At 43.5% G+C, this 19,460-nt stretch overlaps 3 protein-coding genes across 5 annotated transcripts in view; 1 reads left to right on the top strand and 2 right to left on the bottom strand.

Moving 5' to 3' along the window:
- pof1b (POF1B actin binding protein) overlaps positions 1-2,639 on the bottom strand; it is a 30,301-nt gene extending 27,662 nt beyond the window's left edge. Inside the window, exon 1 of one of the 2 annotated variants that reach the window (XM_073479794.1) lies at positions 1,660-2,639. In XM_073479794.1, the coding sequence (XP_073335895.1) occupies positions 1,660-2,118 (459 nt within the window). In that variant the 5' untranslated portion in view covers positions 2,119-2,639. The remainder of the gene's footprint in view (positions 1-1,659) is intronic. The other variant, XM_073479795.1, reaches the window with a different exon arrangement.
- Positions 2,640-3,733: 1,094 nt separating this feature from the next.
- On the top strand, positions 3,734-13,247 carry LOC141006818 (putative monooxygenase p33MONOX). 2 transcript variants are annotated; one of them, XM_073479070.1, is made up of 9 exons: positions 3,734-3,909; positions 6,001-6,133; positions 6,307-6,372; positions 7,736-7,911; positions 8,070-8,184; positions 8,464-8,591; positions 9,385-9,488; positions 9,594-9,760; positions 11,105-13,247. In XM_073479070.1, the coding sequence occupies exons 3-9, from the start codon at positions 6,348-6,350 to the stop codon at positions 11,317-11,319; spliced, it is 930 nt and encodes a 309-aa protein (XP_073335171.1). In that variant the 5' UTR covers positions 3,734-3,909; positions 6,001-6,133; positions 6,307-6,347; the 3' UTR covers positions 11,320-13,247. The 2 variants fall into 2 exon arrangements, with proteins under 2 accessions (XP_073335171.1, XP_073335172.1); XM_073479071.1 differs by lacking the exon at positions 3,734-3,909 and having other exon boundaries at positions 6,046-6,133; positions 11,108-11,401.
- Positions 13,248-15,582: 2,335 nt separating this feature from the next.
- The window catches only part of LOC141006756 (rho GTPase-activating protein 24), a 4,750-nt gene continuing 872 nt past the window's right edge, over positions 15,583-19,460 (bottom strand). Inside the window, exons 2-9 of the mRNA XM_073478981.1 lie at positions 18,632-18,745; positions 18,211-18,418; positions 18,003-18,135; positions 17,814-17,887; positions 17,538-17,659; positions 17,172-17,406; positions 15,995-16,921; positions 15,583-15,820 (exon numbers count right to left, since the gene is read on the bottom strand). Of these exons, the coding sequence (XP_073335082.1) occupies positions 15,583-15,820; positions 15,995-16,921; positions 17,172-17,406; positions 17,538-17,659; positions 17,814-17,887; positions 18,003-18,135; positions 18,211-18,418; positions 18,632-18,745 (2,051 nt within the window). The remainder of the gene's footprint in view (positions 15,821-15,994; positions 16,922-17,171; positions 17,407-17,537; positions 17,660-17,813; positions 17,888-18,002; positions 18,136-18,210; positions 18,419-18,631; positions 18,746-19,460) is intronic.

Here is a 19,460-nt window from a genome sequence, read left to right as displayed (position 1 = left end):
ACCTTAATAAACGTAAAGTTTTAACTGATCTGTGGTCACCAAACTTTGTATTGAGGAATATTAAAGGGTTTATTTTCACTACCAAACCTGTTTTTCTGCTTTACTTGTCAACTGCACGAGTGTTTAAACAAAGCAGACGTGTATGAAACTTACAGAGACAAAGTGTCTTAAACGAGCAAAATGATGAGTTTAATCAGGAGAGATCTGATTAAAGATGAAGGAAACAAGGCAGTGGGTGCCAACTCATGACACCTGACAGCTGCACACAGACAGAGCTCAGGTTTGAAACCATTTATATGGGAGTTTATGGGATATGGGATTTATAGGGAGAGAGAGAGAGAGAGAGAGAGAGAGAGAGAGAGAGAGAGAGAGAGAGAGAGAGAGAGAGAGAGAGAGAGAGAGAGAGAGAGAGAGGAGATGGCCTCGGGCTGCTGCACCTGATGATCATCTTTGATTTCAGATTAATCTCTCTTTTATTTTCCTTCTACAAAATGTCACATAACAGCTTCTGTTATAACATCCGACGCCCCGAGGTAACGTCTTCTACTAACTTGTTTTTTTTTCAGACCAACAGACCAAAACATCAAACCATCAGATTAAAATGAAGCTCAGCATCACGTGTCTGTGTCACACTTCCTGTCCGTCACATTCACATATTCATCTGTGGTCACAGGCTGTGAAAACTCAGAGCGCAGTGTGACAGTTAATAAGTCATCGCTATGTTGGAAACATGCTGATGAACACTTTCCTGCTCCCATTCTCAAACTGATTCTGACCGACCAACTCATGAAACATCGACGACGAGACAGACGCTGACATTTAACAAGAGTCATGTTAAATCTGCACTGAAGCTCAGAATCACCTGTTTCATAATGTTTTTATCTCTAATGAAGAGAGCAGCTGATGCGTCAGGGGCTGGAAACTGGTCCAGACTTTCATCAGCATGGAGGGAGGAGATGATGACTCCATAAATCTGCTTAGAAATCCTTAAAAAAGACGCTCCTTATGTGTGCAGAACCTGCCTTAGAAACATCATGTTTTTAAGTTTTCTCAGTATCAAAGTAATCAGTGTGAGTTGTCTGTACATCCACAGGTTCACTGCAAACAGGAAGTGCTAACAGCTAATTCAGCAAAGTTTTAATTAAGTTTTAATGGAGTTTTAATGGGTTGATGAGTTTTTGAGTATTTTTTAATCTTTTTTTGGTTGTTTCTCTGTTTTAAATCAAGTCTCCAGCTGCTTCAGGTGTTCAGCAGAACGCTGCAACTCTGTTTTACTGTGAAGCTCCAGAGATGTTCTGTGGACTACGAGACTTCAGCTGACTTTCATCAGCATGTAGGGAGGAGATGATGACTGGATTAACATTGTTGGGTGAACTGTTCCTTTAACTTTACATTAGAGTCCAGATCAAGATGCAGGATTAAATCTGATTATCATTTTAAAACCAGGATAGAAGGAAAGAAGAAGGAAATCCGAACAGTACACTTGCTGAAGTGTGGCTGACTGTTGGTGAGCTGATAAATAAATTATTGTAGGAAATGAGCTGCAGGTATTTAACATTCTGCTCGGGGTCCCACAAACACCTGTGCCAGACTCCCTTTAAAAAACAGCGGTTTTAAGAAGCATTGAGCTCAGCAGAAGCAGCTGGCGCCGGGGCTCACCTCCATCGTGTGGTGCTGCTGGTACATGAGGTCGGACTCCTGGCTGCTGACGCTCAGGTGCTGCAGACCCTGCACACCCTGCAGGTACACCGGGGACACCACCTGCTGCATCATGGGCTGCTGTATCATAGCCTGCTGCATCATGGGCTGCTGCATGAAGACGTAGGACTGCTGCTGCATTTGCTGCTGAACCGGGACCAGGTACCGCACCGTCTCGTAGCCGTTCACTGCGTACGGCACCGTGGACTGCACGGTGGACTGGACCGTGGTCGGCAGCGGGGACGGCAGCGGGGACACCGTCCTGGCAGAAAACATCGTGGACTGCACCGTGGACGGCAGCGGGGACGGCAGCGGGGACACCGTCTTGGCGGAGAACACGGTGCTGCTCACCGGCTCCGGAGACGCCACTTTGACGGTCCGGTAGGTCGTCGTCGTGTTCCGGCTCGTACGCGTGGACATGTTGACGCGCGGATCGGTTCAGACCCTCCAACAAACCGAGAGAGAAACCCGACACGACCGCGGGAAGTTTTCTCGAAGTGCGCAGGTAGATTTCCTGAGAGAGTTTGTGCGCGGAGCGGAGAGCAGAACCGCCCCTGTTCGACTTCCTCCTCTGCTGGACGCACTGGAGAGGAAAGTCCGGTTGGAGGAGTCCTTCGTGGGGAGGCAGCGGACCCGCCCTGCTGCTCTGTGCGCAAACACTGATCTGAGAGCAGCGGCAGGAGGGGGCAGGGCTCAGGGACCGGCACCAGCATCCACCTGGTGACGTAACAATGAGCTGACAGCCTCAGGTGTGCTGGCAGCCCGGCTCACCTGGTGTGTGTCTGATACTGCAGCTACTCTTTTGCTGTGACCTGCAGGTGAATCCAACTCCTTTAACTACATGTGGGTGTCCTGCTCCTTTAACAGACTTCTGTCAGGGGTTAACACACCTGCACAGTGAGGAGGAACCTGGAGGAGCAGGTGAGTGAAGGTGAGGTGAAGGTGAAGAAGCTGCTGAACCTGGAGCCGCCGCTAGAGGGAGACAACCCGCCTCCACTGACAGACACATGAGAGACCTGCTGCTTATTCTCAGCAGTGACTCTGCTGCAGGCTGAAGGTTCCTCACTGACTCAAACACTGGTTTAAAGTATAAAGCAGCAGAAAACTGAATCATTAATGATGTGATCTGTAGTTTAATTCTCTCTGAGCACACTGTTTATATTGTATATCATTTCATATCCACATTAATCATTCCATTAATCTGCACCCATGAAGGAAGAAAATAATTAGTGTAAATAAATAAATGCAAAAATATATATCTTTGTTGTTTTTATAAACTCATATATAGATTTATAACCGTACAGAGTACTAAAATGATTCTAAAAAATTAAGTACAAGTACCTCAAAATTGTAATTAAGTAGCCTACAGGACTTGAGTAAATTAATTTAGTTACTTTCCTCCGCCATGGCAGGAGGAACCTGCCCATTAGATATAACTTAAGTTGAGATATGTTATAAACATTTATTGATAAATACAGAGAGTTTGTAATATGTGGTCAGCAAATCCTTTTTATTATTATCTGTTGTGAAAAATATGGAGAGCAAAAGTGTTCACTATGAAATACTAAATAAAATAATAAATAAAGGCTATGAATAAATAACAACAGTTAGATATAATACAGTCATTGAACTGTTAAAAAATCCAATAATTTTCTATTTCACTTTTAATAATAAACTTTATTTTCGGCACTTTTATTTATTCTAGTTTACAGTTTGTTTGATTTCATGACGTCACTTTAAAAGCAGGATGAAATAGAGTTCGTGAGTTTAAGAAATTGATCGGATCATTTTAAATAGTTCATGTTTTGTCTGTTTTTATTGATATTAAATGTGTAATGACGTTTACATGTGTTCATGTCGTGTCTGCTGCTTTACCAAAATAAAACAGATTAATGATATTATCATCTATGGCTGTTAAACCCGTCACTTTCTCGCTCTGATACATTCAATAAGTGTCTTTATTGATTTTAATGCGCTCGGTTGTATCTGAGGCTCGTACACGTGGCTATGTGCGTGTTTCAACTCAACTCTCGCGATACGCAGCGAGAACAGCCAACGTCCGTCACTTTCCACAGAGGAAGCGTCTTTTCATCCATCGGACACAATAATGGCCGCGACCCACCGGCCCGGCTGCCCGCTGCTCTCCGCCCCGGTCGACATTAGAGGGTCGCGGAAGCTTCAGTCCTCGTCCTGAAGCCTCCATCAGCTCCGGTGAGATAAATGAAGCGGACAACTCGGTGCCGTCAGTCGGTGTTAGCCGCCAACTGCTCAGCATCTCGTTGCCCTTCAGCTCCGACTGGTTCCGCTATCTTTAGCTCAAACCAAACTCCATTCATAAAATAGATAATTGAACGACGCGGCGCTTTTCTGTTGATGGATGTAAATGTTAAAACTCAATTTCAGATATTTTGCGAATGTGCAGCAGCCATTCTCCAATTCGGAATGAGTTAAAATACACCAATACACCTGTTTGTTTTTTTTAAATGTACGTTTTAAGTCTGAGTCCTCGGCGTTTCCCTCCATCAACGAAACGTATGTTAACGAACAATCCGGAAGAATTACTTGAAAATTAATGTTCTTGGCGGATACGGAGAGTTTCTGATTTTATTAGATCGTGTGAAAACCAAAGGCATCACACAGTAATATACCTGCTACCCGCCCTGTAGATTATCTTAAAATGCTGAATTTCTGAATGGAGTTCTGCGAGGACGTGCCTGTGGCCTCTGTCGTGGTGATGCTGGCAGGATTTGTGACATTAATCTGTGATGTGTTCGTACTAAACGACTCATTTTATAATGTTAACAACAAAAACAATATATTCATGTCTTTACAGAGGTCGCAGCTTGTTCAGCTCATCAATGTTAAGCAGTGAAAAATCCTCTGACCTCATCTCTCCAGCATCCATTCATATTTATAACATTCAGACATGATGGTGTCATCAGGAAAAAAAACGTGTAGCTTGTTATTATATTCATCATTTAATCGTCATTAATCTGACTGTATAGTAGCAGGGCTCGCTTGACAAAATAAGCTTTTATTTTGAAGTAGCTCTGGTGTGTGTGTGTGTGTGTGTGTGTGTGTGTGTGTGTGTGTGTGTGTGTGTGTGTGTGTGTGTGTGTGTGTGTGTGTGTGTGTGTGTTATGTAACCAGCCTGTCTGCCACCATCCTCTGGAGTAATCCTGCTGTTAACACAGGATCACATCCCACATGTCTGCAGCTGCTCTGTGTTGTTCTGCAGCACATTGTATAACAACCATCATCATTTGTTCTCATTCAAACATTAGTTAACAGTGATTTCACTGTAAACAAGCACTGAAAGGCTTCTTGAATCATTTATTAAGCAGCTGTAAAGGTTCATTAACATCCAAATAATCTTTATAGATGAACTACACAGTGTTTATTAACCGTTTGTAAAGTATTATAGCAACTTTACAATAAACAACATCTTAATAAATGGGTTATAAGGCATTTAATTGTTTGTTAACAGTGAAATAATGACTAACTAAAGTTTAATTCACTATAACTTATTGATGATGGTTCTTATAAAATGTCTTTCTCTCTCTATTATTATCAATATTCATTCCTAACCTTTTTTTTTGCTTTTTTATTTGTGGAAATGACCAAAACAAAATCTATAGTTAAATTCTTTTGTTCAGATATTATAAAAGTATACAAGCCCAAGTATTGTTCAAGCCCACAGGATGTCACTTTTCATAATTTTAGTGAAACTAAAAATATCAAAAATGTATGGCTGAAGTTTGGGAAAATGTTCTGCTGGTGTTTGTCTCTATTTTTGGATAAATCTGCCAGGCGACAAAAAAGAGAAGCTTTATTTAACACAATGTAGGAAAAAACAAAATGTGTCAGGTGCTCATGGAAAACGGGAGAAAAGGGTGTTTCCAAAAACAATCCAGGCTCCAAGAAAGAAAACATCAAGAAACGAGGAAGGAAATTTAAAAAGTCTGCCAGCAGTTGTTACTAAGGGTGATATGTGAAGGTGTATTAGTGAAAAATTAAGTTTAAAAGACAAAATGTCAAAAGAGTGAAAGCATGTTAGTAGGGCTGGCCTTAAAAAATTAACACAATATATTTATGTTGTATCACGATAAACAATATAGATCTCATATATACAATATATCACAATATATGCTCATATTTTTGATTAAATACCTTAAATCAATATTGTCTGGATGGTTTTGTTGTCACGATGAGATTTCCGATCAATAACCATTTGTAATGTGGACGTAATGACCGAGTACATTAACTGGATGAGATTCTCACACAGTCGTCCTCTGTCCTCAGTTCCTTCCCCGGCCTGGCTGCTTACCCACAATGCACTGCCAGAGGGTTTTGTGTGTCTCAGACGGACCAATGTAACCAGTGCTGCTGCCGCCGCCTCACCAGCCAGTCCACATCACAACAGCCCAGCAGGAAGGTAGGAGCGAGCTCACCTCCTGTCTGATTTACCTCTGTTTGTGTCTCCTCTGCACTGTGTCTGTATCTGAGGGATGTTCAGTGGGTGGATGTGCTGGATGAGGAGGGCTGGTGTGTAACTCACTCTGTACGCAGATGTGATAAAACAGAAACCTCTCCGTCTCTTGTTTCCAGCTCCTGTCCTGGTTGATCTCGTTCATTGTCTTACTGAAATCATGTCTGGCCCAGGAGACCTACCAGGTGAGTGCGTCCTGCAGCAGAAGTCGTTTTCATCTGTGTCACATGATTTGGAGAATGCATTATGTGTCAGACAATAGCGTGCTCTGACTTCGTGGGAAGGCCTCTTCCTGTTTCAACACAATACCTCCTGGCTCAACGCCAGGTCCAGGAACAAGTGGTTTCCACTCCAGTGACTCTGTGATACATTAGTGAGGCTGACTGTGAGCCAGACCTTATCAGCCAACATCAGCGTTGACCTCACTGACACTCCTGTGGCTGAATGGGAGCAAAACCTTCAGCCAGGCTCCAAAATCTGTTGGTCAGCTTCAAACCAGGAGAGTGGCAGCAGATTAATGTCTGTGGATGATTAATGAAACGTTCAGCAGTCACATAAGGGTGTAATAATCAGGTGTCCACATACTTTTGGCCCTGTTGTCTATGATCATAATCATGGCCCAACTCAGTTTTCTTCCTCTTTCTGAGATTTATGTTTCAGTTGTTGTATCTTTCACTGAAGCCTTCAGTTTGTTTTCTGTGAGTTTGGACTCACAGGCAGCGTTCTGGTCTCAACTGGAAGCAGACGGACAAAAACACTGATTATCATGTTGCATCACACGTATAACAGATGATTACCACACAATCACACACATTCATTACACTGAATCACACGTTGTTTATCCGAATCTGTTCACATCTGTAAAAACATCCCAAACTAAACAAGAACCTTCAGTCCCGACAGGAACGTTGCGTGAAATCGGAGCCTTGAGCAGGAGCAGAAATTTCACAACAGCAAACTGATGACAGAGTAAAGAAAAATAAATGTTAACCCGGTGTAGCATGTTCCAGGTGTCAGGTATCAGCCAGTTCTTCCACTGTTAACACAGTTTCCTCCTTAGTATTGTCAAATAAGCAGATTATATCAGGTTTCTTCTTTTGTCCAAAACCCAAAGACTCGTCACTGACTGTCAGAAATGGAACCAGACGATGAGTGAAATGATTAAAAGATTGTGCAAATAGTTGCAGATTAATTTGACTTTGATTGACTAATCTAGTGTAGTTGACTCGAGACTTAACAGGTGAGTCAGTTAATGACTCTTCCACCTAATGTGAGTCAACAGCAACAATTTGATGATGAATCAATTAGAACTAGATCTCATTAAAGACCAAAAACAAACGTGTTGTGCCTCTCTGAGTACTTTGTGTGATGTGATACACAAACAATACTTGTTGGTAGAAACAACATAGAATATTGACAAACCTGATTGCACATGTGTTTGTTTGCTCTGATGAGTAGTTTGATGAATGAACTGTTGAACTGAAGGCTCAGAGCGCCGTCAGCGACAGGAAGCTGTTGTTCAGTCGTCTTCGTCGTTTGTGTCCGCAGCCATCGAGGGTTCTGGGATGGGCGGGATGAAGCTTCCCATCGGGATGACCCGACGGGCCCTCAGCTACGACGACAACCTGGAGGCTCCCATGTCCACGCCCCCTCATGACATCAGCATCAACAACCTGTGGAGACGACCAATCATACCGGAGAGGAAGTTCACTCATCTGGCTGAGGTGAGACGCAGCCACCTCATATTAAAGTGTGGAGCAGTGTGTAGATGATGGTGATGATGATGATGATGGTGATGATGACGATGATGATGACGATGATGATGATGATGATGATGATGATGATGATGATGATGATGATGATGATGATGTGTTTGTACCAGGAGGATGAGAGTGGTGCTGCGAGTCACCCTACAGTGGCTGACTTCGCCCCCTCCAGGTCACCAACGGTAGTGAAAGCCAAGGCCTCGTCCGTCATCATGAGTTCTCTCATCACCAGTACGTTACAGATCATTTTCTATATTTAAGTTCTGTTTATTTTATTAAATATAGCAAAGAAATGAGAAATTAATAATGTCACAAAGGTAAGAATTAGCTTAAATTGAGAAAACATGGGTCTTTGAAACCTGTTTTTATTCACCATGACATGGTTGACCATGAGTTCCCACAACCTTTTTTAAAAACGTCTTAAAGCTGCCGTCTAAAGCTCTGTGGCTTGAATGTTTGAATAGATCTTTAACAGTTATTTAAACTTGTTTTTCTCTCTCCGTCTCTCAGAGCAGACTCAGGACAGTGTGTACAAGTTCGAGCAGACGGCGGGGCTTTCAGACGCCAGCTACACGCCACATAAAGGCCTCACTGCTGAGGAGACGAGACACCACCACCGCCTTCCTGAATCCCGCCATGTAAGACTTCAACACACTGAGCTCAACACACACTGTCTGTACATTTGGTTTATGAGAAATTGATGTAATTTTACGGTTAACTGAGTCTGAAGAAGAAAGTTTCACGTGTTTTATCAAACAGCAACTGTCAGAGGTCACAAGACACCGATTCGTTCTTGTTGTTACTCTGAAGTTGTTGCTACGTGTGACATCACTTGTTGTGAACGATGGGAGAAAATCAGTCTTTGTACAAATGTAATAAGTGGCCAGAGTTTCTCAAAGGTAATGAGTCTGATATTAACTTCCAGGTCTGGAGAAGAATGAAAAGAAAAGAAACTAAAACAAGTATTTCTTTATTCTTTTATTCTGAATTTCTAAAAATAAATTGATCATATAATTGAAGATAAAGAAAAAATAGACTGTATATGGAAATGTATTCATCAGATGATCTGACAGGGACGATACATGTCGGCATCATTACGTCTAATTAAAATGCAACCGATGAAATGAATATAGAAACTTCTAGTAGTTTCAAATTTTCAGTCCTCGTCTTTGATACAACTAAACTCTAAAACAGACATAAAACTAAGACTGAAACAGACAAGCAGCCGCTGAAGACAGAGATTATAACAACGACTACGAACAAAAGAAAAAAGAGCTGTAAACAACATGTCACACAACAAATGTAGAAAAAGCAACACGTTTTAAAACATAATAAATAACATTAAAAAAGATGCATATAAATTAATTAATCTGAGTCCTCGTACGTCGGAGGTTTGACTTCAAACTGACGTCTGTTTTTGTTGGTTTTCAGAAGTTGCAGATTCAAAGTCTGGAGTCCAGAGAGGAGCGGCTGAACTCCTCCACCCAGTCCACTCCATCCAGCACCCCACACAGCTCCCCCAAACTGCAGCGCAGGTGCGCACACACACACACACACACACACACACACACACACACTAAAACCTACAAACTGGGATAAACACTGACCGATGTGTTTACTCTCTGTTTGTGTGTTTGCAGGACCTGGTTCAACAGCACCGGTTCAGAGGTCAGCATGAGCTCCTCCAACAGCAGCATGGACATGGCCGACTCCGCAGCAGGAGCTGTCGAACGCTGGAGCGTGTTCGGGCCGCGGCCGGTCGTCCAGAAGTCGACCTCTGACATGGGATCAGACGCTTCGACTCCCGGTACACACACATCATCACACAACTGAACTGTGGTGTGTCACAGAAATGTCTCCCTCTTCCCACGCCAAAAAAATCCACTGTAATTCTCTTTGTAGTTTAAGGATTTAGTGTATTTGTTGTCACCATCTTCTGTACTAAACAAACAACGAAGAACCCAAACTGACAGAGGAAGCACTTCATAAATCCCTGTGAGCTCTGTTTTAAACCCTCCTGCTGTCTCAGGTGGCGTAAACAAAAAACTGGTGAGAGTTGAGTTAAACAGCGAGCACACACACACACACACACACACACACATGAATTTGGGTTAATAGGCGAGCAGATGACCTTCAGACTGACAGTAAATATTGACCCACAACGTTTGAGCCCACACCCCCGTCAGTCTCTTCACTTATTGGCCTTTTTAAGCTGCGTTTTTCTTCGTGCCGGTGGTATAAAAGCGGATCAGACAGGTTCAGATTTACATCGCTGTCTGCTGCCGAGAAACAACTTTTAGATTTTCACATGTGGGACGATTCAGCCTGTTTTGAAACAAGAAGAATCTTTTTCCCCGGATGACTTTAGGTAAGAGAAGTGATACGAGTTTGTTTGGAGCAGTGAAGGAAGGATTTATAGAAAACAGCTTCAGACAGGAATCGCTCATGTCGAGGCTCAGAAACAGTTTGTAGACTTTAAAACAAATCAAATAACTGCTCGATGTCATCACAACATGGCAGAAGACTCATTAACCCGTGTAGTTGTTGTTTAGTCGACATTGTCTACATTATTATGTATAAATGGTTGGATATTGACATTTATAATAGAGGCAGCTGCAGTGATGTAACAGACCGACTGACTTGTCTTGAAAACAGTTTAACAGAAGATGTTAATTATTAGCAGGAAGGCTTCCCTCCAACTATAATACACAGACTGAAACTCAGATTGTTTGAAAACCTCCTTTGTTACTGAAAAACTTGACAGAATTATTAACATTCACTAAAACCTTTGACTTCTCAGCCTCTGACGCAGATACAAACCTGAAACAAAGAACAATTTAGAGAGTTTCATGTTCAGTGTTCATTCACAGATTACACCTCATTTCTTCAGTCACACAAAACACGCTCACGTCGCACCGGGCTCGAAAGGGACCTGCTCTTAATGGGTTAAATCATTTCATTCGTTGTTTTGTTTTCTGACTAATTCATGTTTTAAAAAACTAAAGAAAGTAACTGAGAGTCGGCAGAAACTGCTGTGAACAACTTGATGGATGCAGTCACACATCTGATTTTGTTATTTATTGAAATCCTGTCAGACTTTTGCGTTTTCTTTTTCCACACTGAGAATTTATCTTCTTCTCTCTTTTCCCAGCAGGCTTTGCGCTGCAGGCGTACCGCGGCGCCCAGAAGCCGACCCCCATGGAGGTGATGAAGTCACAGGCCACGCGGCTGGCCGACACCCCTGCGGCTCAGGCGGTGGCCCCGCCCAAGATGGAGATCCCCACGGTGGAGGGTCGACGTCAGGGAGCGAGACCGCACAAGCTCAAACCCAGAGACATGAACATCCTGACGCCCTCCGGCTTCTGAGCGGAGACACGACGTCCAAGCTGCACGTCGCTCGAACGCTGAAGGTCCCCTGAAATGAAAATGTCTCTCACACGACCTACTGCTACTTTTAACGTGTGTTTCATTCACCTTTGAGTCAAAACCCTTCGATTTTCTGTTAGCATCTTGCACCCAGGATGACATTTCCATCCAATAATATATAATATTCCTAAATATGAATTTTCATTTGAATTCAGGTGCAACATCATAAATATTATTCACTCATTAATCTGCTGACAAAGACATTCACCCTGCTGGTCGTGACATTTCCCTCATTCTTGTCAGTTTTGGAGGAGAGCAGCGATGATCAGTGTCCATTTTTTATGCAAAACAAAAAAAGGAAAAACACATTTAACCACACTCAGAGTCATTTCATGGGACCTTGAGCAGCAGCTCAACATACAGACAACCACCGTCCTGTCTTGCATCTTCACACTGAAACAATTCTGGATAAAAGAACATTGAAGACATTTTCTCCGTCTGTGTTGCGTGCTGTAAACCTTCACCCTTCTGACTGTGACATCCAGCTGCAGCACGACACATTCAGCATGAATCAACCACTGACTGATCTGGAGACCTGTGATCATCTGAAGGTGAAGAAGACGATGATTCTGGTTTAAAACGATCCCCTGTAAATGCACTTTATCCCCACGGAGACAAGCTCGATGATCCAGTCTGTAATTTTTCTTAAAGTGGCATTTCACTGAGCGGAGAGGGAACAAGAAGGCTGACTCATTCATGAAGTGTAGATTAACACGAATCGACAGAACAAAAAAAAGAAATCTGTAATACATTGTACTAATTTTGTCTCAGGAAATGTTAGAAATTGTTCTCCTGCTCACTGAAACGTTCAATCGTTTGTTTTGTGTTTTAATATGTTTTAATGTTTATTGAGATTTTGTAATCTGCTCCCGTAGCAACAGATTTGATGAAGAAAGAAACGCCCACCTGGTGTGTTTGCGTTTGTGTGTGTAGGAGTCAGAGCTACATGTGAGCAAGACTCACACACTGACATTCAGAAGTGTTTTAATATTAGTGTGTGAGCTCTGTTAGCGTGTCCACCTCTGTTTTTATGTTCAAATATGAAGGATTCCTGTTTGTGTTTCTGTTCTGGTGCTTCACTGTTGACTGAAGAGACGGCGGCTGAGCACAACAGCCGGCCACATTCTGCAGAAACCTTGTGTCAGAAAACATGAACGAGCTTTTCAAAGACACACTTTTGCTTTTGACATTTAAAGACGAATGCAGTCGTCACAGTGCAGAGGAAACATGTTGCCTTACAGTAACAGAAAATGAAATTAAACACAGGTTTCATTTTAGAAACTGCAACAAGTTCAGAGTTTTCAGACATTCCTACAACACTAGCTTACTGCTAATTAATGTCTTTGCATACAAGTTTCCTGCAAGATGATTGAGCTGTTAAATGAGATGTAGCACCTGGCACATTGTTGTTGTTTATTATTATTATTATTATTATTATTATTGCACTTTTGTTATTAAGTGGAAACTCCCACAGTGTTTACTGGTAATAGATTACATGTGTAATGTGACACAGCGGTGGAGTTTGTTTTATGGAGTGAACATTTTAAATCCAAGTCGTTTCCCACCTGTGACTCTGCTGTGGTGTCAGTCAGATGTTGTCAGAAAACACGCCGCTGTCAGCAGCTGTAAATATGAAATGAATATGACTGTTTCTGGTCTGTTTTGTTCCAAGTGTGACGCTGTTCCCTTTAAATCTCTCAAGTATCACATCTGTATGTTAGTGTGACTCTGTAGTCTGAATGAATTGTTCCAGTTCTTTTCCCCAGTTAATGTTCAGAGACACTCTCCTTGATTTATACGATGTCTGTGTGATTTATTCTTCTTTGAAAAGACGGAGAATAAATATAACATGCTCATTAGAAAAACAAGAGTCGGCGCTTCTTTATTTTTCGTGTGAAAACAGATTTTTGAAGGACATCTCCGCTGTTTTCTTTCACCGAGTTTGACAAAGCAAGGTCAACTTTAAAGGAACAGATCACCTAAAAAAAGTAAAGTCCAGTCATCATCTCCTCCCTCCATGTTGATGGAAAGTCAGGTGAAGTTTCGTAGTCCACAAAACATTTCTGGAGCTTCTGAACAACTGAAGTAGCTGGTGACTTGTTTTAAAATGTAAAAAACAACCAAAATAAAATAAAATGTCTCCATACAGCTCGTCTGCTGTAATCCAAGTCTTCAGAAGCCCCGATTTTAAAGTCAAACTGATCTGAGGAGATGATATTTAAATCCTAAAACTGTGAGGGTGTAAAAAACGTCTCTACAAATCAATTTTGGATATCAGTGCTTCTGGAGACTTGGATTCAGTTGGACTTTTGGGTAAACTGTTCCTTTAACTGCTTATTCCCATAAAAGTATTCTCTGTGGATCTGTAGTGATTTATTTCAGCCTGTAGAGAGCATCGGTTCACCATCCAGTGACAACAGGTTTCATCTTCTGTTGAGTCACTTCAACAGGCAGTCAGGAGTAAAGAACAACATGAAGTTCATTTTAAACGAATAAACCAAAATGTTTACACGTTAGACGATCTGATTTGTCTCTTTACTCCTCCGTCATCGGTCAGAGAGGAGCTTGTCCTCCGAGTCCTGAGCAGTCACCTTTAACAGGACAAACAGAATTTAAAACCGGGTTAAAATCAGGTTGTATTTCCCACCAGCAGACTTCACTGATCACCAATTTAAAGCAGATTATCTGATTTTATGGTCAACCAGCCTCCTGAACACATGCATGTTAGAAACACAGAGAAGATTCTTTCATTAAATTATCTGCCGACGAGGAGTTTAACTTTATTTTCCAGGTGAAGTACAAAGTATAGTGTTTTATTGGAAAAGTGTCTTCATGCAGAGCGAACAGGACTTCTGGTTTTCTTCTGACACATTCAGTCATTTTGATGTCTGATATTCAAACTGTCCGTGCAGCGACGACGAGTCGGTCTGGTTCCTGACAAAACAAATCATTTAGTGAAGCATTCCAGTCAATATATTAGTGAAAAACACCTTAAAAGTAAACCAGATTGTACCAATAACACCATTCAATTCATTTGTTTTTTTTAAAGACCCTCCATTGACACGATGCTGCATTCAGTCCAGAGCCAGGATTCCCTGTGACTTTGGTCCGAAGCTGTAAAAAAACACAGATTTTCGAAGCGTGGAAGTATTTCCCTGTTTTGCAGCTTCAATCAGCCGAACGTCTGTATTCTGAGGTCAATAAATATGTAAAAAGACTTCACAGTGTCTGCTGCCTCGATGAGATGAGTCAGGCAAATCTTTGAGACCTGAGGATTGCCTCGCCTGAAATTCCTACGTGGAAATCAAACTCGATGGTTTGTTCTTCCATGAGTAGAAACTCAAAAACTCCACCTCTGACATCTCTGGAGGACACACTTTAAGTTCTCTAAAGACTAATGCAGTCGACACAACTTTATCTTTCTTGTCACAGATACATTTTTTGAAATCTGAGCCTAAAATTCTCGTGTTGGTTGTGAGTCCACGATTCTGACGCAACGATTTGTCCCAAACACTACGACAATAAACATCCAACGTGTTTGATTTTATCGTGATGAGCTTGTTGTTGGAGTTTCTTGGAGATCTTGGATAAGATTGTCAGGAAGTCAACAGGCAAAAACCAGCACTTGTGTTCTGTATGTGGAAAACAATCGCTGGACCGACTCTGGACGGGAATTCTGACATCATGCACACCGGTCTCAGGTCTTTCCAACTTCAATAATCCTGTAAAACTCATCTGGGATCGATCGTGAGCAGTTCTGACACATTGAAAGTCTTGTAGTCTGGACAGGCTTTTAGTTTCCAGCATGCTTCTAGAGAGGAGAGCGAGGTTTATGTTGACTGATACCCGACCTCAGGCTTCGTAGAAGACACAGTTTGGTGATCGGTTTGCATAGAGCAGAAAGACACTGAGTCTCCACCAGCTGCTCCGGAGAACAAATCCAGCTGCGTCCTTCCAGACATTTACTGCACAGGTCAAGAAACCGCTCCAAACTTTCTTGCCATCTTCTGGAAACCGTGAAGTTATCCAACTCAACCTGAGGCTACCTGGTTGAAACCATCTTGATCGTCTTCTGGATCAGACAATATCTTCTTGAATTTCTCGCCCCAACTGATTTCCTTCAGGGTTTGATGCCTTTGAGGGTCTGCTAATCTCCTGTCGAGATCACCTTCATTCATACACTCCATCTTTCTCCCTCTATCTTCATAGACTCGCTCCTCCTCTTCCTCCGTCGTCTCCTCTTCTTCTGTACTCTCCATACATCTGGAAGAACAGCTCCATCTCTCTCTGCAGCGTGGTGTTTCGGAGGTCGGCGTCAGCTTTCGCTCGCTCCATGTTGCGGATCTTGACCTCGGCGACGCTTTGGCTTCGCTTCTGCTGCTCCAGACTGACCCGCAGCACGGCCACCTGACGCTTGAGGACGTCGTTACAGCGCTCCAACCTGCAGAAGACACACATTATAGCAGATCCACAGGCTTACAGAACCAGTACCAGCTACATGACACAGCTGTGTTTAAATGGGGATACTTTGGCTATTGATGTTATCTAAGTTTATCATTTAAGTCCAATGCTGAAAGACAGATCTGCCTTGTTGCTCCTTGTACTGGTGTCTCACCTCTGTATCCTGGCCTGGTACTCGGCCCTCTGCTGGGCCATCTGCTGCCGAAGCTCAACCAGGACAGAGTGAGCGTCCCTGGGCTGTGACTGAGGCTCGGGTCCCTGGAGGTCTGAAGGACCAGAGGGGAGGAAGACCTCTGAGCTGCCTGTACTCAGTGGGCTGTCACTGAGGACAGAACCGGAGGCTGGGGAGTTTGGGGGGTGGATGTCGTCATCATCATCCTCGCCGTCCTCATCATCATCATCATCATCATCATCATTGCCGTTGTTGTTGTCTTCGTCATTATCAACGTTTTCCTCGTCTGCTACCTGACTTGAAGGTAACTTTTCCGGTTTCTGTGGTGACACGTCAGGAGGACTGACCTCACCGGCAGCATCACCGCTCTTATCCAATGGTAGAACATCGCAGGAAGACCATGAAGAGGAGGAGTCCTTTCTCTGACCCGCCTCCTCTATCTCCGCCTTCTCTTCACATGTTCCACTATGGCCCCCTGGTTCACCAGCGACAGCATCGTCCATCCTCTGATGTTCAGATACTTTGTCCAGGTTGTCGTAAGTAGAAAAGGTGCTGCCCCCGCTGGCTGATTCTGGTACTGCACCCTCTTTCTCTGCAGCAGCAGAGCTCCAGAAACCAGCACTTGTCTCTCCTGGACCTGGCCAGGCCTTTGTCCAGCCTGTGAGCATCGGTCTGGGCTTGGCGATGTCTGTCAGGGGGTCCTGTAGCTGCAGGCTGGTTGTAGAGGCTTGAATATTTGCAGGGGAAGGTCCTTGATGATCTGAGTTGTGTTGATGGTGCTGAACAGGCTGACCAGAGGAGGGTCGGGGGTAGAAGCAGTTCTCTGGGTGGGAGGAGGTGTAGCGATGGCCGAGACGTCTCTTCTGGTCAGAGGACAGGTCTGATTTGGCAGCAGCAGAGTAGATACAGCTACAGGGAAGGAAAGAAAGGGAGGTTAGACTGTCAAGATGATCCTCTCAATGATTTTTACACGTAACATTATTTTACTTGGAGCCTCTGTGTGAATGTTGTCGTTGAGTTTTGCCTAATGTCTGTAATTGTAGTCCATCCTCTTGACCCTCCTTTATGGTGGAGAGGAGGTTGTGTTGCTACCTGTTTCTGTGGGCACCTGGAAGAACCAGAATCTAACGTGAGTATGGTGAAGTTTTGTCTCTGGTACCTGGGGTTCTGTGTGTCTGAGGCGGACTGTCCTGGCTCTCTGGAGCGCTCTGCGATGAGAGGCAGAGACAGCTGGCGGAGGCAGGGTGACGGGTGGAGGTGAGGCTGCCTCAGAGCACTCGGTGATGCACGTGCACCTCCTGGTGGACGGGCGGCAATGGATGGGGGGATTTTAGCAAATAGAGTCTCGTGTTCTCTGATCAGCTCCAACATCAACACCTGGACCAGCGCTGCACCTGGGACAGAGAAGGAGAGGTGAAGATACTCTTTAAAGAAAGTTCTCCCAGGTTCTTTACACTTTTACACTAGAACAACATAAACATACATTCACATTCATACGATGCTGTGGGCCAGTTTGTCTGTTTACCTCCCATGATGCTTTGTGGGTCTTCGGCTTTGGCTCGGAGGATGTTTGGCCCGAACACAGTGGCCAAGTTCTGGCAGCTCATCTTGTTAATGCTGGCGCAACTCTGGACCTCGTTTAGAAACCTGCACACATTTATCCCAAAGAAGTCAAAAGTTCCTCCTGTGACGGTTGAAAAGGTTTCTGTCCCTCGCCTCAGCAGACAACACAGATACTCAATCCATCTTCAATGTATAGAAATAATATAAACAGCCTGTCAGTGTGTGGGAGGGGACTTACTGGCAGATAAAGTTGAGTAGGTTGAAGTTTGCAACTGGCAATTCATGAAGAAGATTTCTCAACCGCCCCAAACCCTGATAGAGGAAGAGGAGAGGGACTGTAAGACGATGGAAGTCAAGAAGGAAGAATCAAATGTAATCAAATCAAAGGCACGACTCTTCTGACTGTGGTGTAGACAGCTGCAGTTACCAGTGTGCGGTCAGTCGACAGCTTCTGACCGCAGAGCAGGAACTCCTGGTACCGTCTGTAAGGAACCAGAGGCTCCGGCAGCTGTCTGAGGTAAAGCTTCAGCAGTGACGCCACCGTGTGGACGTCGGTGCTGCTGCAGGCAACACACAGCGACATTTTCAGAAAACCCTTTAAAGAACATGAGATTAAAGGAGGAGAGGGACTGTACCTGTCGAAAGATAGTCTCTCCCCTGCATCAAAAGCCTCCTGCAGCTCTTTGACCAGACTGGCCTGCCCTGAGTGGCGAAACAAGCCCACCTCATGAAGGCCACGCTCCCGGATGAAGGTCACACACTGCTCCACCACCAGAGGAACCAAACGCACCCCATAACGTCGCTCGTACAGCACCGTCTCCTCCAGACGCTGACCAAAGACCCCTGAAAGAATTTTAAGAGATCCACCTCATCCAACCACAAACAGGATGACTGGTCTCTGCTTCATGTGTGATGTTTCCAGGATCAGAAAATCAGATGTTAGTAATGATCTGATCCAATTATTGATTTTCTTTTATCCATGAAGGCAGAAGAACTACAAAAGAAACTTCCAGACTCACTGCTGGTTCATGTTATCACCTCATAATGTGTGTGTACCTGTGAAAGGGATCCAGACTCCCTTGTTGAGGCTCTTCAGCCACTCGTCACCCTGACCGGCGCTGTTAGACAGGAAGAAATACGAGCCTGGGCTGGCCAGCACGTCTCTGTTACCTGCACATACAAACATGGTTTGTTTTTAGGAGTTAAGTTAAGTTAAAACCAGGTCAAGATGTGAGTTTATCACCACCAATACAATGACTCAGTGCTTTTGAAGTATACTTCAGGTTCAGTTGGACATTTCTGTACCATTGTAAAACTATAATCTTTTATTAAATCTTCTCCAGACATGCACCTTTAAATCTTTTACTATTTTCTGACATACCACGCTATTTCGTAAGAGACTCCACTCATTTGGTATTTTAATGCATGTAAAAATACGTATTAAATCGATGCAGCAGAACCGGAGACATACTCTTTCCAACACCTGCACTGCCAGACTGTTTAGTATGCTGAGAAGTTGTAGTTTGTCCCGATGCAGAGAATGTCAAACACAGTATGCCAAAAAATACCAGGATGTCCGATTTGCATCAGGTTTCACTGTGCAGTATGAAGCCAGCAGGCTTTTCTGGTTATTCTGACCCACAATCCTCTGCACAGCTGCGAGAGAGCACACACAGACGTCAGCTCATCACAGCTTATTGTTAGCTATCAAATTTGGTACTACAGACTGCAACAGATGTATGAGCAGAGGGTCAAAGGTCAAGGTGTGATGGTGTGATGAAGTGGTACACATACTGCATGCAGCAGTATGTAGTAAAAGTAAGAGGAAAAAGTACCATTTGAATTTGTAAAGTGCAGTTTGGAGCACAGGTATCATCTTTCATTC

Source organism: Pagrus major, chromosome 13 (assembly GCF_040436345.1).
Source record: "Pagrus major chromosome 13, Pma_NU_1.0".
Classification (NCBI taxonomy): domain Eukaryota; kingdom Metazoa; phylum Chordata; class Actinopteri; order Spariformes; family Sparidae; genus Pagrus; species Pagrus major.
This window is presented reverse-complemented; position numbering and strand designations above follow the sequence as displayed.

Bases quoted from the DNA above. Each gene is read 5' to 3' on its own strand.
- LOC141006818 (XM_073479070.1), top strand. From the start codon at position 6,348: ATGTCTGGCCCAGGAGACCTACCAG. The intron at 7,912-8,069 runs GTGAGACGCAGC...TGTTTGTACCAG, and splicing joins AGTTCACTCATCTGGCTGAG to GAGGATGAGAGTGGTGCTGC. The intron at 9,489-9,593 runs GTGCGCACACAC...GTGTGTTTGCAG, and splicing joins TCCCCCAAACTGCAGCGCAG to GACCTGGTTCAACAGCACCG.